General features: G+C 45.7%; 1 protein-coding gene across 3 annotated transcripts in view; it reads left to right on the forward strand.

Annotated features, from left to right (window-relative positions):
- The window catches only part of Lta4h (leukotriene A4 hydrolase), a 35,178-nt gene extending 20,443 nt beyond the window's left edge, over nt 1-14,735 (forward strand). The window contains exons 10-19 of one of the 3 annotated variants that reach the window (XM_036169906.1): nt 408-478; nt 924-1,035; nt 1,581-1,725; nt 3,552-3,655; nt 4,075-4,145; nt 7,365-7,419; nt 10,547-10,642; nt 11,601-11,683; nt 12,376-12,480; nt 14,507-14,735. In XM_036169906.1, coding sequence (XP_036025799.1) covers nt 408-478; nt 924-1,035; nt 1,581-1,725; nt 3,552-3,655; nt 4,075-4,145; nt 7,365-7,419; nt 10,547-10,642; nt 11,601-11,683; nt 12,376-12,480; nt 14,507-14,624 — 960 coding nt within the window. In that variant the 3' untranslated portion in view covers nt 14,625-14,735. The remainder of the gene's footprint in view (nt 1-407; nt 479-923; nt 1,036-1,580; nt 1,726-3,551; nt 3,656-4,074; nt 4,146-7,364; nt 7,420-10,546; nt 10,643-11,600; nt 11,684-12,375; nt 12,481-14,506) is intronic. The other 2 variants (XM_036169907.1, XM_036169908.1) reach the window with 2 other exon arrangements.
- Nucleotides 14,736-16,811: the final 2,076 nt, after the last annotated feature.

Consider the following 16,811-nt stretch of genomic DNA (forward strand, 5'->3'; position numbering starts at 1 on the left):
TCACTAGGAAGCTATTATGTAAAATAAAACTGGGGCGGTCCTCCCCTTTAGTAATTAGGTTTAATAGATTAAAGGAAAGTGTGGCCAGATATGAATGATACATGGTCATAAAAACAAATATTGTTATTTCCTGTGTATGAAATACTTTAATTGACTTATGTGTTTATTTTATTTAATATTTTCTAGGTTTTTTTTTTCTTGGTGGTATTTGTTTCTAATCCTTTAAAATATTCTATACGTTGTTAGTCTTTGATTAAATTGCATTTTCCCCCTGAAATGAGTAATTTCCTGAATATGTTTTTAAAAACAGGAAGTCATGTGAATTTAAAAGCAAGTATTTAAATAAGGACATGTTCTTGGGCGAGGTGATAGATCTGACCACTCCTCACTTAATGCTGTTCCCTCAGGTTATTGCCCACGAAATATCTCACAGCTGGACAGGAAACCTAGTAACTAACAAGACTTGGGATCACTTTTGGTATGATTTCTTTTCCTTTTTTTGTATCAGTCACTATGGTTCATTTCCCTCTGGCCGCCACTGTTTCCTGTGTACAGCTTATTTCTTTTCCATGTGGTCACCCTGATACACAGCTTTTTCAAATATTCTGCCACACCTGTCATGGTGATAGACCCAGTCTAGGTGTACCGTTCATTCTTGCTACTTACTTTCTGATGTTACCTCATTTTAACATGTGAACTTGTTACAAACAAAATTACCGCTTAATGTTCTGTGCTGCCGGCTGCTTGGCTGGGCTTGTTACTGTCTCTGGTGACTGCTCGGGCTTCTCCAGGCAGCAGGGGCTGAGATGTGCGGGCCATGATGCATGCTCTCCTCCCTAAGAGGCCCAGACGGAAAACACCTGCTCGGTTAAGATGCTGTGTCCTCTCTGCTGGGACAGTGCCCATTTTCCGTTCCTTTTCAGGTTGAACGAAGGACATACTGTCTACTTGGAGCGCCACATTTGTGGGCGGTTGTTTGGGGAGAAGTTCAGACATTTCCATGCTTTGGGAGGATGGGGAGAATTACAGAATACAGTAAGTAAGACAGGCTTTTAGAAGCGTTCACCTAACGTTGAATAGTCCTTAGAGACTGGGTTTATAAAGTGTCCTTGTCAGCAACAAGGAAGCCGTAGTACAGGTGTGCAAAAGGAAGCAGCTACCATGTGATAAGTCTGTTGACACATGCCATTCATGACTTGGTCCAAACTGGGAGCTGAGGAACACATCCTAAGTTCTTTGCTGTTAACGTAGCTGATTATTTCGTTGAAATTTATGTGGACTACTTGCGAATTTTTAAATGCTCTCTCCCAAATCTAAACCTGTAGCTAGCTCAAGCTTTGAATCTCTCTAGTTATCTCATCAAAGTAAAACCTGTTATTAGCAAGAAATAGCAGAGACACATCTTGTCCTTCTTCTAGTTAGATTCTATGAGTGATAGCAATATTCTGTGTTTCCAGTCGATAAGTTGAAGTTCTTAGAAGCCTGTTATGGCTCTGAGTGAAGCAATCCTTCCTTGCCAGTTTGCTGGCACAGTTACGTCCCTCTTCCTATGAGAACACGTTTTATTTATTGGGTTGCAGATAAAAACTTTTGGGGAGTCCCATCCCTTCACCAAGCTCGTGGTTGATCTGAAGGATGTGGACCCCGACGTAGCCTACTCCTCCATCCCCTACGAGAAGGGCTTCGCCTTGCTCTTCCACCTTGAGCAACTTCTCGGTGGACCAGGTAAGTAGCTGGCAGTGTCTGGCTGGTGTTTTCGGTTTTGTTTTGTTTGTTTTGTATTTTTCCTTGTGATGTGAAGACTGGAGATGAACTGTAAACGGTATCTCTACTTCTTATACTTCCAGTTCATTCTGCTGGAGGCCTCTGTATTGCTTTCTGTTACTGCCTGTATCCATAAAACTCCACACAGCCCCTTAATCTGTATAATGTGGCTTGACTTTTTTATTTATTTTTTATTTTTTGGTTTTTCAAGACAGGGTTTCTCTGTAGCTTTGGAGGCTGTCCTGGAACTCACTTTGTAGACCAGGCTGGCCTCGAACTCACAGAGATCCGCCTGCCTCTGCCTCCCAAGTGCTGGGATTACAGGCGTGTGCCACCACCGCCCGGCGACTTTTTTATTTTTAATCCCATTATACTTGAAGAATTAGGGTAATGGCGTCTACCCATTAACAAACTTCTGTAATCCAGAAGTTTCTGAGTGATAAATGAGACCTCTCCCCTCCCTAGCCCCGGGGTCAGCCTGTTAGCAGTTTGATGTGTGGCTCCAGACCTTACTCCAGGTATAGATGGACAGTCACTCACACACACACACACAAAGATTTTAATAACACAATAAGGGATCCTGTAGTCGTCCTTCCTTAGCTGTGGGTACACTTCCTGCCGCAGCAGTTGCTGGCGTTCATTGAAATTCCTTTGTCTTCACGATTTCATGGATGTGAACTCGTCTACAGTAAGCCTTGTCTTGACTGTGGGTCTTAAGAACTCAGCGTGTGATTTCCCCCTCCCTGTTAACGCGACTGCCCTTTCCACCCGTGGCTCCACTTCAGAGTATCTGAATCGCCAACATCATTCATCTTGTGCCCTGTGGCCTCCAGTAAACAGAACAAGTATTCCTTGAACTCAAGTGTGTATACCTCAGCAGGGCTCCTGAGAAACCAGGGTGGCTTAGAGTGTTTGGAGAGAGGTACCATCCGTGTGACTTTCAGCACAGTGCATTGTAATGATTCCGCTTCATGACTAGGTGTTGTTCTTAGCCTCTTCCCATGCCACATGGATGAATTCAGTTTGACCGTAGGTCCGTCCGTATGGAAAACAGCAGTGCAATAGGGTTTGGTACTGTGTGCAGTTTTAGCCATCTGCTAGAGTCTTGGAACCTAAGTCCCTCAGGCAAGAGTTTGTCTGTATCCATCCTTTTTGTTTGTTCGTTTTTTCTAGCTAGGGCTTCTCTGTGAAACAGTCCTGGCTGTTCTAGAACTCACTTTGGTAGCCCAGGCTGGCCTCGAACTCACAGAGCTCCGCCTGCCTCTGCCTCCCGGGTGCTGGGATTAAAGGTGTGCGCCACCGCCTGGCCCTGTATCTATTTTTTTAATTTTTAAAGCTCAGCGCACATGATTCCATCTCATTTGTAATGCTCTCATGATATTGTCTTTCATAGATGTGATGACTTTACAGGACCTCGTACTGATGGCCTGAGAGTGGTCCCCTCTGTTGATTGACTTTGGAGGCACCTCCCCTTCCGTTCTGCCTGTCGGCTCTTTCTCTCCTCCTTTCTCATCATGTGAGGGTTATTTTTAGAAGGTGGATTGTTCTTGCGCTGTGTCTTCCCAGCCTGGGGAGCCTGCGCTTCTCTCCTGCGCTGACTCGCATAGACTTCAAGGCCAGCTTGAGACCTCCCTCCTTTCTTGAACATCCGTTCACTGTCCAAGCCCTCCAGGCTCTCGAGTGATCTCTGTTGTTCTCTGGTTACTAGAACAATGCCACCACAGAAAAGAACAGAGATTATTGCCTTTCTGGATTTCTTCTAACTTCTCTCTCTCTCTCACTCCTAGAGGTGTTTCTAGGATTCTTAAAGGCTTACGTGGAGAAATTTTCCTACAAGAGTGTGACCACCGATGACTGGAAGGGCTTCTTGTATTCCCACTTTAAAGATAAGGTTGGTTTTAAATTCCTCCTATTTTCAATGCCCAGTGTATCTTTATAAACTATTTGCTAGGCCACTTGAATTACTTAATCATAGTGTTGGTTCCGAATTTGCCATGAGACTTGGTTTATCTATTTTAATTCTCTTTCAGAACATTATAAGTGTATGTTCATTAGCTAGATTTGACTCCACATTATTTGCAGATGTCAGAATGTCGCATTGTATTCCAGAAGTAGATACAATGATGATGGACTGTCGCTTAGTATTACTTTTAAGCAGTAATGAGATTTAGAAGTTACCTTGATGTGTGTGCAAAGTAGAGTTAATTGTGTGTTTGATGACTCACAGGTTTGTTTGCGGTTGCTCATGTGTTTGTTTTGACCCGAGGAAAAGTCATCCTGTCATGAACTGGGTGTTCTTCCTCTTCACAGGTGGATCTTCTCAATCAAGTCGATTGGAATGCCTGGCTCTATTCTCCTGGCCTGCCTCCGGTCAAACCAAAGTGAGTACTCGCCTGCTAACACGTTGCCTTCCTTTTCCTAATCCAAGGGTAGCCAACCTTTGGGTATTGCCACACGGCCTGCTGGTCTGCAGATGTCTTAGGCTGCAGGCATAACCATCTTGGGGACGTGGCCTGAGGGCTGCAGGCTGGACACGCCTAACCCTAGCACTTTTGGAGTATCTGGAAGGACCGTATGCTTTTCTTAAACTGTTACCAGTCAGCAAAAAGAACGAGGGGCTTAGATTTCTAGACCTTTCCTCTGAAGCCAAAAGCCATTTCCATAGTTTACAAATGGATCTGTTCAACAGATTGGGAGTGTTACTGGGTGCCAAGTTTCCACATGAGGAAAGAGCAAGCTGTTTTCCTAAAGCTTCTGTGAAGGTTAGGTATGATGGCCGCCTTTGACCCCAGCCCCAGGAGGAGGAGGAGGCAGGAGGATTATGAGCCCAGGGCCAGTTGGAGTTGTATAGTAAAACCTGTTCTAAAACACACACACACACACACACACACACACACACACACACACACACATGTTTTCAGTAAGGAAAATAGCAACTATTATATTCTTATATTATTACAAGTTATCATCCCTATTTCCAGAAGTGGCAACTTAGAGTTGGCTAACCTAAGTGCTTTGTCCAAAATCGTGTGACTCATAGTAAGCATTGAATCCCTGGAGTCTTGCCTACCCTGTCTTTTACTGAAGACCTCCCTGGAGTCGGGGAGCTGCGCCCTAGACTTCAGGAGTTGTGTGAGGATGTTTCAGCTCTTGGTTGCCCTTCCTTTGAATCTCTGCCAGTTAACAGCCCAGTTTAACTGAGGTATAGGGCTGAGCATCCGAAGTGGAGGTAGAAAACAGATGTCGTGGTCATGTGTGTTGGAAAAGCCTCTTGAGAGTTGAGGTTGAGAAGGAAGTGGTTAGGCGGGTACTAAGATGTGGTCAGAAGAGATGGGCTGACTCCGCATCCTCTGATTCTTACAGCGCAATGATGTCACGTGTGTTTAAATGTCTCTCAGGCTCATCCATTCCTTTCCGATTCTCCCACCTCCACTAATGTTCACTGACATGTCAGCTCTCCCTCCTAGAAGACTCCTATGCTCTCTAAGCTGTGTATCTTGATGTTTTCTGGCCTCGTTCTGTACCGGTGTGTACAGAGAGCTGGAGTAAACATTTAAAAATATAAGTGTGACATTTAAACACACAAGCAGAGGCAGGCGGACCTCTGTGAGTTGGAGGCTAGCTTGGTCTATGTGATGAGTTCCAGGACAGCCAAGGCTGTGTAACAGAGACCCTTTCATAATAAACAATGGTGAGCACCTGCAACTGTGCCCATCTGTTCTCTTGTTAGCCATCTTCTCGGGTGCTCTTCTGTCCTTGGGCCGAGGCCAAATCCTTCCTTTCCCAGGGACTCCATAGCTCCCAACATTCCACACCCTCTGCTTCAGTCAGGCTGGTAGTCTAGGGTCTCTCAGACTCGCCACACTCTTTCAAGCTTCGTACCCAGACACTCACACTTCCTCCTACATAGATAATTCCAGCTTCAGTTTAGGAAGCACTTCTTCATGAAGGTGTCTCTTGACCTCTCGGCTCAGGTCAGATCTCGAGTTTTAGAGTGTCTTGGTACTGTGTGCAAAGTAACCAAACATTGTTCCTTTTGCTGCACCGTACACACCGTGAGAGCAAGGCTCGAGGCTGGTTGGCACATTACTTTCCCTAGGGTGTTGTCTTGAGTAGGAATTACTTCCTCTTCCTGAGCTAATCCTTAACTTTTCATTCAACCAACCATACCAAGAAGGAAGTTTCAGAACACTAAGAAAGACACCAACCAAACCTATCCCGCTGTCTTGGGGATCGATGCTGGGGGCTGGAGAGATGGCTCAGAGGTTAAGAGCACTGGCTGCTCTTCCAGAGGTCCTGAGTTCAATTCCCAGCAACCACATGGTGGCTCGCAACCATCTGTAATGAGATCTGATGCCGGTATACATAATAAATAAATCTTAAAGAACTCTGTGCTGAGGAGAAGGTGTCTTGCATTCTGGGGAATGGATGACCTCTGATCTCACTCGCCTCCATCCACAGCCTGACTGCCGTATGACAGGAGAGTGACAGCTGGGCCCTGGTGTTACCCAGCTGCCTTTCCTGGACAAAATTCCTGACATGCTTTGAGAAGACCTAGTCTGGCTCCTGCTTTTGTCTGGGGTCACGGTTCTGTCTGGTGGAGTAGAACACAGGAGAAGGTGGTCCTGGGGCAGACAGAGAGAGAGGCAGAGATCCGTTTCCACTTTGGCCTCCCCTCCTAACAGCCCGTTCATTTGTGGATGAAGGTAGCATCCTTATAATCCAATTCCTTCTAAATAGCACACCAGCCAAGGACCAAGCTTCAACCCATGAGGCTTCAGAGGACATTTCAGATTCAAACTAAGAGCACTCAGGATGTACGTACTTCCTACCAGAGTCCAGGGGCAGCAAATTACAGTTATTATTTACTGCGGAAGAGGGAGAATTGTGAATGGACTCCCCGTTCGTTCCCGAGAAAAGAATAGAAGAAGAATAGAAAACCCCTCAGCAGGAGGTGTATGTCTTGTCACCGAGAACCATTTCCCGGCAGAGGCTTGGTGTGTAGATAAAGAGGGCTCTTTTGCAAGAATGACATTCAAGACGGGAGCACACACATCCCGACATTGCTTGTTTTGCTTAATGGTCAATCCCACCTTCCATAAAGCAATGAATTTCTCACATGGTGACTCTGGACTCTCAAGTCTGGCCTCCGGAGCAGTGCCTGTTACCTAGCCTGCTTGTAGATTTACTGGGTGATGAAAAGTTTGGAACAACCCAAACTAAAAGCCCTGAGAATGGGGACCCGGTGTTCCGTGTGCTGTCCTGGGTGCCCGGAGCTGTTGATGTTAAGTGTGCTCTGCTGCTGCTGACCCCCATCCCAAGTCCTCCTTGGGTGTGTGATGGTTGTGCTGAGATGCTTTTGTGTTCTCTGTGAAGGACAGCCAGGGCTTTCTTCACGTGCTATCCAGGGTGGTACCCCATTTGGACTTGGGAATCCTTAGATGTGTCAAGTGGGCTTCCTACTTCTAGCACTCAGGAGCTCTTTATCTTTAAAGAAATTTTAAATTTTTGGCCTTTTTCATAGCATAAAACTGCATTTATGCAAAAGGGTGTGTTTGTTTAAAAAAATGTAATCTTCAATATGTTTTTCATCTTTGCAGTTATGATATGACTCTGACAAATGCCTGCATTGCCTTAAGTCAACGATGGGTCACTGTAAGTAGTGATGCGGGATTTTCGGCTCTTTTCTGAATTGTACGAAGATGTCTTTTGGGGGCGGGGCGGGTACTTCACACTGTGAGTGGCTGTGTTTATAAGTTGTTTCCCTGGGCCAATAATGTCTTCACACACACCCCGTTCCCCACATCACTCATGAGATGTGCTTCCAATGCCTGTGGGTAAATCTGAATGATCTTAGGCAAGTGTTTAAAGCCAACTGTGGAACGGGAGGAACTGAGGGGTCCTGCTGGTCGCGAGCTGTTGTTCATTTCTACAAAACTTCCTAAAGAGGAGTTTCCTCATATGCGCTAAAATATACGCCTCGGGAGACCAGACTGAGCATGTACCCTGGATGACTCTGAAATGGCAAATCAGAGAAACGGAACAGTCGCTTTATCTTGACGATTGCAGCAAGTGTTGAGGTTGCTCTCTGAAATTTCTCTTTAAAGTTTACGTGGCAGGCCTTTCTTGGCAACCTTCCACATACAGAATTCTGAGTTTCACACTGAAAGAGACAGAGATGGGCCTGCCTTTAGCTTGGCTGTAGCCTAATGAAAGACAATCGATTTCTGCACAAATCACTTTTAAGCCAAGCAATGAGCAGCATGTGAAAGAGGCAGGTGGAGTCGTGGGCTCAGCAGAGGGATTCTCCCACCCTGTGGGGAACTGAGGTGTCCCCATCCATATCAAGGAGGGCAGAAGAGGAGGGGGACGGACATTCTGTGGTTGGGGGGGTTGTTTCAACATAGGTTTCTGTTTAAAAAGCTGCATCAAGGGCTGGAGAGATGGCTCAGTGGTTAAGAGCACTGACTGTTCTTCCAGAAGACTTGGGTTCAAGTCCCAGCAACCACATGGCAGCTCACAACTGTCTGTAACTCCAAGATCCGACACCCTCACACAGTCTATGTACATGCAGCAAAACACCAATGCAAATAAAATAAAATAAAGACTTGGAACTGTAAATGAAAGGAGCGGGGTCTTACATTGAGACCACTAGTCTGTCAGTGTGGTGGGACAGGAGCCTCTGAGGTGGAGAAGGCAGCTGGGGAAGAAAGCCTGCTAGGGGCGAGCAGGAGTCGTTCACGTACATTCACAGGTTCTGCGTTTAGAACAGGGCCGAGGGAAACACTGAAGAGAGCTTAGAGGTTCGATTTTGTAACTAGCTAAACAGTCAGTGGACGGGAAATGCAGTTCAGTGGCAGACCACGTCCTTAGCTTGCACAAGCCCTGGGTTCAGTGGCCAGGACCCCCACCCCAGCAGAGTAACTGGGAGCAGATTAGATGTTAGAAAAGGGAGTCGAGCATTTCAGGTACTGGGAGGAAACCCTTAGAGACACAAGAGGAAAACAAAGCAAGAGCAACAAGATGGGGAAACGAAGCCAGACACCAGTGGAAGGTTCTCCCACTCAGCCCAGCTCTGTGACTCCCCTGTGGCCTCGGCATGCAGGAGACAGCAGGATGTTGTGAATTCAGGGCCAGCTACAGCAGGAAACCTTGTCAAAAAAGGAAGGAAAGAGGGATGGAAGGAAGGAGACAGGGAGAGGAGGAAGGAATGGGGTCTCATTTAAAATCCTGTAGACCGTAAGCTTTGTGGAGACTCCAGTCAAAGCAGAGGTAGAGAGGAGTTGAGTATCAGTCCAACAGCGTGTATCTTGCGTGTCGTTTGGGGGCTCTCTGACTCCTGCTGTTCAAAACGAAGTGAAGGGGATGGAGTCATCTAAGTAGCTGTCTTTCGGAGAATTGGCTGGGTGTGCCCATGCGTTCCTTGGCTGTGAACATTTTACCTGGAGCGGTGTTGAATTCGCCTGGAAGGAGTTAATAATGAGCTTTCTTTAACGTTTCAAAAGGCCTCATTATTTGCATTTCAGGAGAGAAACCTGGTTGCACACGAGCTTTGCTCTTTTTGCCCCACCTGGCTCAGCTCACAGACGTGCCAGACTGAGAAGAATGAGGGCCGTCTGTGGGAAACCAGAGCCTTAACATGAGTCTCCAGGAACCCCTTAGTCCAGTTGAAAAGTCTGTCCCGCTTGCCTGGTGCTGGAGAAGCTGCTGCTCACTTCTGCTCTGCTATTGCTTTGGGCCCAGCAGGGAAAGGCAGATGGTTTATTATAAACATTTCAGTCATCAGAGGGGGTGCACACGGTTTGTCACAGTGAGGACGTTAACTTGAGGGTCCTGTCCTCAGGTGCTTTCATGGCTGCTTTCCCCAGCTATTAAAGGACTGTATACATTCATACAAATAGGGGATCTGGTGGCTCAGTGGCTAAAGTGTGATCAGGTGTGAGGGCTGGTATCTGGATGCCCAGCACCCACATATAAGGAAAAGGCAGACAGACGTGGCAGCCTGCTCCTATAATCTCAGTGCTCGGTAGGCAGAGACAGGGGGACCCCCAGGATAAGCTGGCTACCTAGACTGCTGAATCAGGGCTTCTGTAAGCTCAGTGAGAGAACACTGCCCAGAAAAGTGGAGCATGAATGGGAAGACATTGGAGCCAACCACTTCCTCATGTGTGTGCACACAGGTTCAGACTAAGTGCAAGTGTGACCGTGCGCGCACACACACACACATACCAGCATGCACACAAACACACACACACATGCACACACACACACAAACACATATACACCCACATGCACACACACACACACAAACACACCCGCATGCACACACAAACACGTATACACCTTGTGCACGCGCGCGCGCGCACACACACACACACAAGTAAAAATAAAAAGGAATATGTACATGGGAAACAAGTGGTAGGTCATAAGAACCAACTGGAAAGCACCCGCCAGGCTCTCATCTGGCCTAAAGATGTCTCCTCTGTAGCAGATTGGCTTATAAACAGTTGACGTGCTTATGTAACGTCTCTTTGCTTTGGAAATCACGGTCCTTCTAATGGTTCAGTGTCCGGAAAGCCAAAGGGTGCTGTGAATACTCGACCTGTCCTTAAGTAATGTGCATTTTAGGAATCAACCGCCTTGTGGGTTGTAGTAACTTAATGTCGGATTATGTAAACTCAGATGTGAATGTGTTTGTTTTTCTTCATTTTTACTTTTACGTCAGGCTAAAATATTATGAAATTACACCTGAGCGGAAATAACCTGGTAACGCTTGTTGCAGGCCAAAGAGGAGGATTTAAATTCGTTCAGCATCGCGGATCTGAAGGACCTCTCATCCCATCAGCTGAATGAGTTCCTGGCACAAGTGCTTCAGAAGGTAGTGCTACCAGTGTGAGCTAGGATGGAGAAGAGGAAAGCCTGATGAGCTGATGGGAAGGGGTGTGGAAATGCGAGTCGGGATGCCTGGGAGGTGACTTTCATTGGCTGGCCTAGCAGCGTGGATTGGGAACTGAACTATGTCCATGTGGGAGCTAATATCCGAACTGGGAATAGACCTAGTGGTTAGTTGAGAAGGGAGATGGCTGGCCATAGGCAGTCCTGTCAGGTAAGGAGACCACAGTGTGGGGAGGGGGGGGGGGGGGGGGGGGGGCAGTGTCTCTCTAGGGACCTCGGCCTGTCCTCTGTAGGCATCTCAGAGTCTGTCTGTCCCAATTGAACTCAACTCTTTTTCCTTCTTTGAAACTCGTTTCCCCTTTTAGTGTGGGTTAACATGAATGCAGGAGGGTCAGGATTCCCTGAAATTGTATCTAGCCATTTGCATTTAGGTGGTAAATGCACCCCACCCCACCCCACCCCACCAAGGACAGAGTCTGTATTACCCATCTCAAAGGGATGTGGAAGGTTAAGGGCTGCCATTGTAAAAGGATATAGATAATCAGAAAGTGCTCTTAAAGGACTAGACAAAGATAAAGCCGACCACAAAAGCAACCAGTGATGAAAACGTAAGGAAATGTAATTTATCTGAAGAGTGGGAAAACTACTTTATGTAGGATGTGGGGAGAGCCCAAAGGATTCTGGATCCGTCTAGGAAGTCTGAGGAGAATAACCCATCTTGGTTTCTCCTTTGTTCTCCACAAAGTAGCTTGTCCCCATGTCCCCAGGAGAACATCCTTTTCAGGAATTAGTTGCTAGAGATTTACATTAGTGCACATCCAGCGTATTTCTCTATTATAAGGTATTTAGGACTTTAATGTGGCTAAGACTTTCTCTCCAGCTCCTTTCTTCCAGGGAATCCTGTTGAAATGATCCGTCACATTTCTTCATCTTGCTCTTAGGCACCTCTTCCATTGGGGCACATAAAGCGAATGCAAGAGGTATACAACTTCAATGCCATTAACAATTCTGAAATACGATTCAGGTACATCATTTTAACTTGTCTCTGTGGAAGAAAGCAGTAGTGTGCTAGCTTGAACCGTGGAGAAAGGGAAAGAGAGTCTGAGAGGCCATGAATCTTGAGACCCTCATCATGTCCATCTACATAGATAGTCATAGTTTATCGAAGGGATAGTTGTGATGTATAACATGATGATATTAACCTTTTTTCTAGACTGTGTTCTAAGCTACCCTCAACTTAAAAAAAAAAAATGGAGAGTTCAGTAGTAAATAGGCTTCCTTTTCCAGTAGCCAGATCAACTTGGAATGGGCCCGGCTAGAAACCTTTGATTCTGTAATATGTTAACCATCCTTAACTCCAGTTTGTAGTGTAAGGTTTAGATCAAAGTTACTTCCTTCAGAAATTGACTTTATAAGACACACGAACACTTCTATAGTCCATAACACCTGATCTTTCCCAAGAACCAGCTCCTCCTCCTTCTCTTCTTCAGTTGTTAGCTGTGTATGTGCAAATGTGCATGGGTGACATAAAGGTACACAACGTGATAATAATGCGATTGTTAGCTGTGTGTGTGCAGATGTGCACGGATGACGTAAAGGTGCATGATGCGATTATAATGGGATTGTTCGTCTCTGTAGCATAAATGTTTAGGAATACTGTTCATTTCCTTCCCTCCTCATCCTCTCTCCCACGCCCCTAAACAATCCTTCTTTCAGATGGTTACGGCTCTGCATTCAATCGAAATGGGAGGCAGCAATTCCTTTGGCTCTAAAAATGGCAACTGAACAGGGGAGGATGAAGTTCACACGACCTTTGTTCAAGTAAGGCCAAATCGGACCGTGCCTCACAGTCAGGCGAGGGATAGGAAGCATAATCGGAAGACATGGCTTGTTAAACCCTTCTGTATTTCCGCCCGTAGCTCCCTGGGAGAGTTCTTTGAATGCCCGAGGCCCTGGATTCAATACTGGTCCTGCCTGATGGGAAAAGTAGCTCTGTGAAATGCCATCGGCAGCCTAATTTTAAATGTTTATTATCATAAATAAGGAATTGATACTTGTGACCATTTGAATTTTAAAATAATGTCATGAGCTGTTTGGGGAGCATGATGTGTGATTAGCTGCTGTAGGGCCAAAGATGAAAAAAAGTAAACACAAGACAGCCTTAGATACACAGAAAGGTTTTTGAAAGTAGAAAATTTGGCATGTAGGAACAAGGAAGAGTCTAAAACTGAGAGAAACATAAAACAGGCTCTCTGAGACAAATGTCGCTTGATGTATAGTAAAGGGATGCTCGGGAAATGGGGGGGGGTATGTATTTTAGCAACAAGATGCAATTTAAGAATATCTCCATTAAATTTCCTGATTATGTATTTGCTCCGTACTATTAAAAAATTATTATCAGTGGCATAAAATTTCATGATTAGTGTGTTGGCTTTGCATTACTTCCTAAGTATAATAAAATTTTGTCAATGCAAGCCATTACCCGATTTTTAAAATATGGCCACAAAACTACTTTTGAAGGTATTTTGATGCAGTCTTCACATGCTTTCTGTAATTAACACCCATCTATTATGGTGATATTTTATTTGTGCTGAAATGTGATTTTATTTGTATGTTAATAAAGTTACCTGGGGGGTCAGAGCTAATAGCAAGCTATAGCAGAAGCCAGGCGGTGATAGCGCACGCCTTTAATCTGATCGCATGGCAGGCAGAGTCTGTGTGTTCAAGAACATAGCTAGCTTGGAGGCACACGCCTTTAATCTCAATACCAACCATAGAGACCTGGAGGTCTGTACAGACAGGCAGTGACGAGGAGGTCATGTGGTTGGGTTTACAACCAATGAGAAGGCAGAACAGAAAGTCAGTAAAAAGACAGACACACAGGAAGTAGGCCTCTTTCTCAGGGGAAGGAGGGCAGCGGCAGTGCGTGGTAAGAAGGCGGTTTTAGTCTCGTGCTCTACTGAGCTAGCTGGGCTTTTTACTCTGCATTTGGCTCTGTGTTTCTCATCTAATAAGACTGTTACATCTACAATCTATTGTTTTAATTGAGTGATGTCTACTTCAAATAAGACTATATATACCCTTTGGGGCCGGCAGGATGCCTCAGCAGGCAAGACACATGCTGCCAACCCTGGTGACCCGAGTCCAGTCCCTGGGATTCACATGGTGGAAGAGGTGCAACTTCCACAGGCCGTCCTCTGACCTCCACACCTGTGCTATCACACACACACACACACACACACACACACACACACACACACACATACACACATGCACACGCACGCACGCATGCCATAAAGAAATGAACGGAAAAATGTAAGAACACGCTTTCTATGGGGAGAATAAATGTTCTGTCTTGTAGCATAAAACTCACAGCCATACTGAAAATGACTAATCCTGCATTTCATATATTCACCCCCAACTTGCCATCACTGCTTGACTTCGGTTGGTATTTTCACTCTCACTGTATGAAGTTTTCAGAAAGTCTTTTTAGAAGTTGGAATGTTTATACTCTTAAATGGTTGATTAAAATAAACTTGGAAAACACTTTAAAAAAGGCAAAGTAATTGAAGTTCACGTTCTCATACGAGGCCAACATTTAGCCAGTCACACCTGCATACTGCTTGGTAATGGCTACTGCCGCCACCCGAGTCCCCCCATGTAACACCCCTCCTGTGACCAGCTGTGACCTGCTCTTTGATGGGCCAGAATCCGATGCGGAGTTTGTACAGGGCCACCTGGTTTTAGTAGGGTGATACCCTGCTGTGATCTTTAATTTAGCCTCGGTGTTGACATGATTCTTCTGCCCCCCATTCCATCTCTCTTTGTCTCTCCATTTTCTCTGCAGGGATCTGGCGGCCTTCGACAAATCTCACGACCAAGCTGTCCGCGCCTACCAGGAGCATAAAGCCAGTATGCATCCCGTGACAGCGATGCTCGTGGGGAAGGACTTGAAAGTGGATTAAGGACCTGATGGTTGCTGATTTTACATTTCCCTTTTTCTTTTTTTAAATTGAAACCTATGAAGAAATACAAAATTTTAGCTCTCAATTCTAATTTAAAATGTCTTCATTTTTTTTTTAAATTTTCTCATGATTTCACTAAAATTCTCTACCTTTTAAAAATAACGTGGTATAGTCTTTGTGAACTTTTTAAGTGTATTTACAAAATATTTTGACACATTACTTAACTAGTGTTTTAAATTTTTTCAAATTTAATTATTTATTGTGTATACAGTGTTCTGTTTGCATGTATCCCTGCAGGCCAGAAGAGGGCACCAGATCTCATTACAGATGGTTGTAAGCCACCATGTGGTTGCTGGGAATTGAACTCGGGACCTCTGGAAGAACAGCCAGTGTTCTTAACCTCTGAATATCTCTCCAGCCCCCTTTTTTATTTTTTTAAAGATTTATTTATTTATTATGTATGCCGTGTTCTGCCTGCATGTATACTTGCATGCCAGAAGAGGGCACCAGATCTCATTCTAGATGGTTGTGAGTCACCATATGGTTACTGGGAATTGAACTCAGGACCTCTGGAAGAACAGCCAGTGCTCTTAACCTCTGAGCCATCTCTCCAACCCCCAACTAATGTTTTACTAATGTTCTTTTGGCATACTGATTATTTTTATATTTGGATTTGCCAGCAGAAAATTTAGCATGATTAGTGTTTTGCTTCTTGTGTGTGTGCAATGTGTCTTGAATACAGATACATGTGTACATGCACAGAGGCCAGAGGACATCTCCACAGGCACTGTCCGCATTAATTTTGGACAAGTAGGCTAGGCTCGATGGCCAGCAAGCCCCAGAATCAGCCTACCTTCACCTCAATAGCTCTGAAATTACAAGCATGTGACTGGTTTTTTTTAATGTGGGTTCTGGAATCAAACTTAGGTCTTTGAGAAGTAAACACTTTATCAACTGTGTTCTTTCCCCAGTCCAGAGTTCTGCTTTCTAAATAACTTAAGCGTGAACACTTGGATTTGCTTGTCACCAGGGATAGATTCTCCTTCCAGAGTTGTGTGATCCCTGGCGGGACCCTGTGCTCCCAGCCCCGGATCCATGCTGCTGGTCCGGCATGCTCGTCCGGGTCTTCTGTCCTTCACAGGTCAGATGGCCACATGGCCACCCTGGACACCAATACCTCCCAGTGTTCCCTCACTCCATTCAGCCTCCTTCATCACCTTGGTGATGGCCATTAGGATTCTTCACCCTCACAGAGCATATGTCATGTGGAGACAAATACTGAAAAGGACTGAGTTTGAACCAAATAAAAGGCAGGCCTAACGGAGCGTCCTGGTGCTCAGTGGTGCCCCGGGGCATTTCCACACTCGGTTCGGGACTCCAGGGCATTAGGATTTTTCGGTTGCCAGGTACAAAAGCCAAGTTGGTAAGAGCAGAGGAGTGTTATTTAAGACTCGCAGGCAGACCACAGAACCATCCTTGCTGCTGTCTCAAGTGCTTCCCTTTCCCACACTGCAACCCCAACCCCTAACCCCCCCACCCCCCCCAACCCCCGTCTGTGTTACACGAGGACAGACCACCACAATTCCAAATTCTCCAGCTGAGCCCATTCCTGATCAAATGAAGTCCAGCCAAGGGGAGGAGAGTTGTCCTAGAGTATGTGTGTCATCACTGGGTAACCCCTGAAAATGTGAAAGTTAAGAACCCCTAAAGATGAGGCAGGCGGGCATCAGAAGTCCCCATCCAGTCCTGGAATCGGGAGTCCCTGGGTGGATTAGTGTTCCTGTTTCCCAGCCTGCAGCTCTCACTTGTGCTGACCCCTGGAACTGGCAGGGGGCGCTAAACACACATCCCGCTACAGGTTTACCTACGACCAAGGACTGGCTCAAATTCAGTTATGGCCCGAGTTTTCTCTGTGTCAGAGCAAATGCACACGATCACCAGAGGAGGTAAAAGAGGAAATTTCTAAATGATGCAAAACCCAAACTAGTATGCTAATACAGTCTGAGAAAGACTTCCACCCACCTAGCCTTAGGTGGTTTAAGGAAAGTCTCAAGAGAGAACAGCATAGCAGTCATCCACCAAGCAAAGAAAACGAGAATGTAAGCACAAAATGACAATTGGCTACATGATGTTTGGGGCCTGTGTGTAGAGTCCTCACGTGGCTGAGCGTGACATCACCAGAAACTG

This window comes from Onychomys torridus, chromosome 20 (genome assembly GCF_903995425.1).
Source record: "Onychomys torridus chromosome 20, mOncTor1.1, whole genome shotgun sequence".
Classification (NCBI taxonomy): Eukaryota; Metazoa; Chordata; class Mammalia; order Rodentia; family Cricetidae; genus Onychomys; species Onychomys torridus.